Source organism: Phaethon lepturus, unplaced genomic scaffold, assembly GCF_000687285.1.
Source record: "Phaethon lepturus isolate BGI_N335 unplaced genomic scaffold, ASM68728v1 scaffold35503, whole genome shotgun sequence".
NCBI lineage: Eukaryota > Metazoa > Chordata > Aves > Phaethontiformes > Phaethontidae > Phaethon > Phaethon lepturus.
Genome location: NW_010530378.1, coordinates 1,191 through 3,135, shown reverse-complemented (window position 1 = coordinate 3,135; position 1,945 = coordinate 1,191). Strand labels below are relative to the sequence as shown.

The 1,945-nt window shown below is 64.0% G+C and overlaps 1 protein-coding gene across 1 annotated transcript in view; it reads left to right on the top strand.

Moving 5' to 3' along the window:
• SNX17 (sorting nexin 17) overlaps positions 1 to 1,945 on the top strand; it is a gene marked incomplete at its 5' end in the record, with an annotated part of 3,132 nt that overhangs the window by 296 nt on the left and 891 nt on the right. The window contains 6 exons of the mRNA XM_010284252.1: positions 6 to 93; positions 477 to 546; positions 658 to 750; positions 899 to 1,102; positions 1,442 to 1,564; positions 1,691 to 1,779. Of these exons, the coding sequence (XP_010282554.1) occupies positions 6 to 93; positions 477 to 546; positions 658 to 750; positions 899 to 1,102; positions 1,442 to 1,564; positions 1,691 to 1,779 (667 nt within the window). The remainder of the gene's footprint in view (positions 1 to 5; positions 94 to 476; positions 547 to 657; positions 751 to 898; positions 1,103 to 1,441; positions 1,565 to 1,690; positions 1,780 to 1,945) is intronic.

Below are 1,945 nucleotides of genomic sequence, written 5' to 3'. Positions count from 1 at the left end.
CACAGTTGTGCGGAAGCTGCAGGAGTTTGAGCTGCCCTACGTGTCTGTCACCAGCCTGCACAACCCCGAGTTCCGGATCATCCTGCGCAAGAGGTGAGCGGCAGGGCCGGAGGGGAGGCGGCTGCTGGAGCTGTGGGGTGGGGTCTGGAGCTCCCAGCTCTGCAGAGGGACCCCTCCCCTCCTGCCGTTGCTGCCCGCGGGGTGCCTTGGCCACCAAGAACACACCTGGGCACCCCTGGCCGTGTCACCGGGGGCCGGGCTGCCCTGCTGGGCTTGGCCCCCGTTTCTGCTTTTCCAGAGACGACCTTTCCTGCCTCTGCCAGCTGCTTGAGAGGGGGAGTGGGCTCTGGCTACTGACGGCTAGCAGGGGAGCTGGGCAGAAAACCAGCCCAGTGCCTTGTTCCAGCATGGGGGGAGGTTCTCCCCATCGCAGTTAGGGGCTGGGGAATAAGTTGACCCATGTGGTTCCCTTCTAGCTACTGGGACTCCTCCTATGACGACGATGTAATGGAGCATCGCGTGGGGTTGAACTTGCTGTATGCGCAGGTGAGGGTTGGCGCAGCCCAGCCGTGTGAGAAGTGGCACCCCGCAGCTATGGCTGGGGGGGGGCTGGGGGGTGCGGGCCCCGGCGGCTCCCCAGCCTCTGCTTCTTGGTAGACGGTGTCGGACATTGAGCATGGATGGATCCTTGTCAACAAGGAACAGCACCGGCAGCTGAAGTCCCTGCAGGAAAAAGTCTCCAAGAAGGAGGTAGGGGAGGGCATGACGCTCTGACTGGAGCAGTCCCAGCACCGGACTGGCACCGCTCCTGTGTGAACGCATGGTGCCGAGTTCGTTGCCCGGGAGGTGTGGTGGGAGGGCGGCCGCCTGCGCTGAACTTCCCTGGCTCTGCCCGCAGTTCATCCGCCTGGCGCAGACCCTGAAGTACTACGGCTATCTCAAGTTTGACCCCTGCGTCACTGACTTCCCTGAGAAGGGATGCCACGTCGTCGTCAGTGCTGGCAACAACGAGCTCAACTTCCAGGTGCGATTGCCGAGCGAGCAGATCAAGGAAGGCAGCTTCAAGGTCACGCGCATGCGGTGCTGGCGGGTCACATCCTCGGTGAGTGCCACTTGCCTGCGGGGCCCTGGGGAGCAGGGAAGGGTCTAGTGGGACCCGGCTGTGCCGGACTGCTCCAGCAGCTCTCCCTGGAAGAGTGCTGGTTGTGTTGCTTGGTTCCAGCCCAGCTGGCCTGGGAAGGGTCTGAGTCATGCTTTGGGGCTGAGGGGGTCATCGGTGTGAGGACATTTCAGGGGGCCACTGCTGCGAGGGGACCTGATGGTGGTGGCAGGCCAGTGGGGGCTCGGCAGGGTGCCCAGCACCCCCTCTCTCAGCACGGGGGCCTGGGAAGCTGGCCGCTTTCCCCCTGGAGGCTCCCAGCCTCAGCATGTGCCCTTGCAGGTGCCGATGAGCAATGGTCCCTCGGGGAGCAGCCCGGGGAAGTCCGAGGTGAAGCTGGAATTGGCTTTCGAGTATCTAATGAGCAAGGACCGGCTGCAGTGGGTCACCATCACCAGTCCACAGGTAGGGCTGCCCGTGTACCAGGCCAGCGGTGGACAAGGACAGGAGTGAGGTGGTGGTCTGGGCTCGGCGTGGTGTGTCAGGAAGGCCGTGGGGGATGTGGAGCCTTCTGACACCTCTCCCTTGCAGGCCATCATGCTGAGCATCTGCCTGCAGTCCATGGTGGATGAGCTGATGGTGAAGAAGTCTGGAGGCAGCATCCGCAAGGTGAGGGTTGGGGCTGGGCATTGTCTCTGGGGCGGGATCCCATCCTGCCCCTGTAGCTCCCTGGGGTCTAGGCTGGGCCCTGCTTGCTCCCCTCAGGGTGCGGCCAGCTGAAGGATCCCCAGGGGCCATCTTAACCTCTGGAGCTGCCCGTGGGGACCCTGCCGCTGAGCTGAGCTC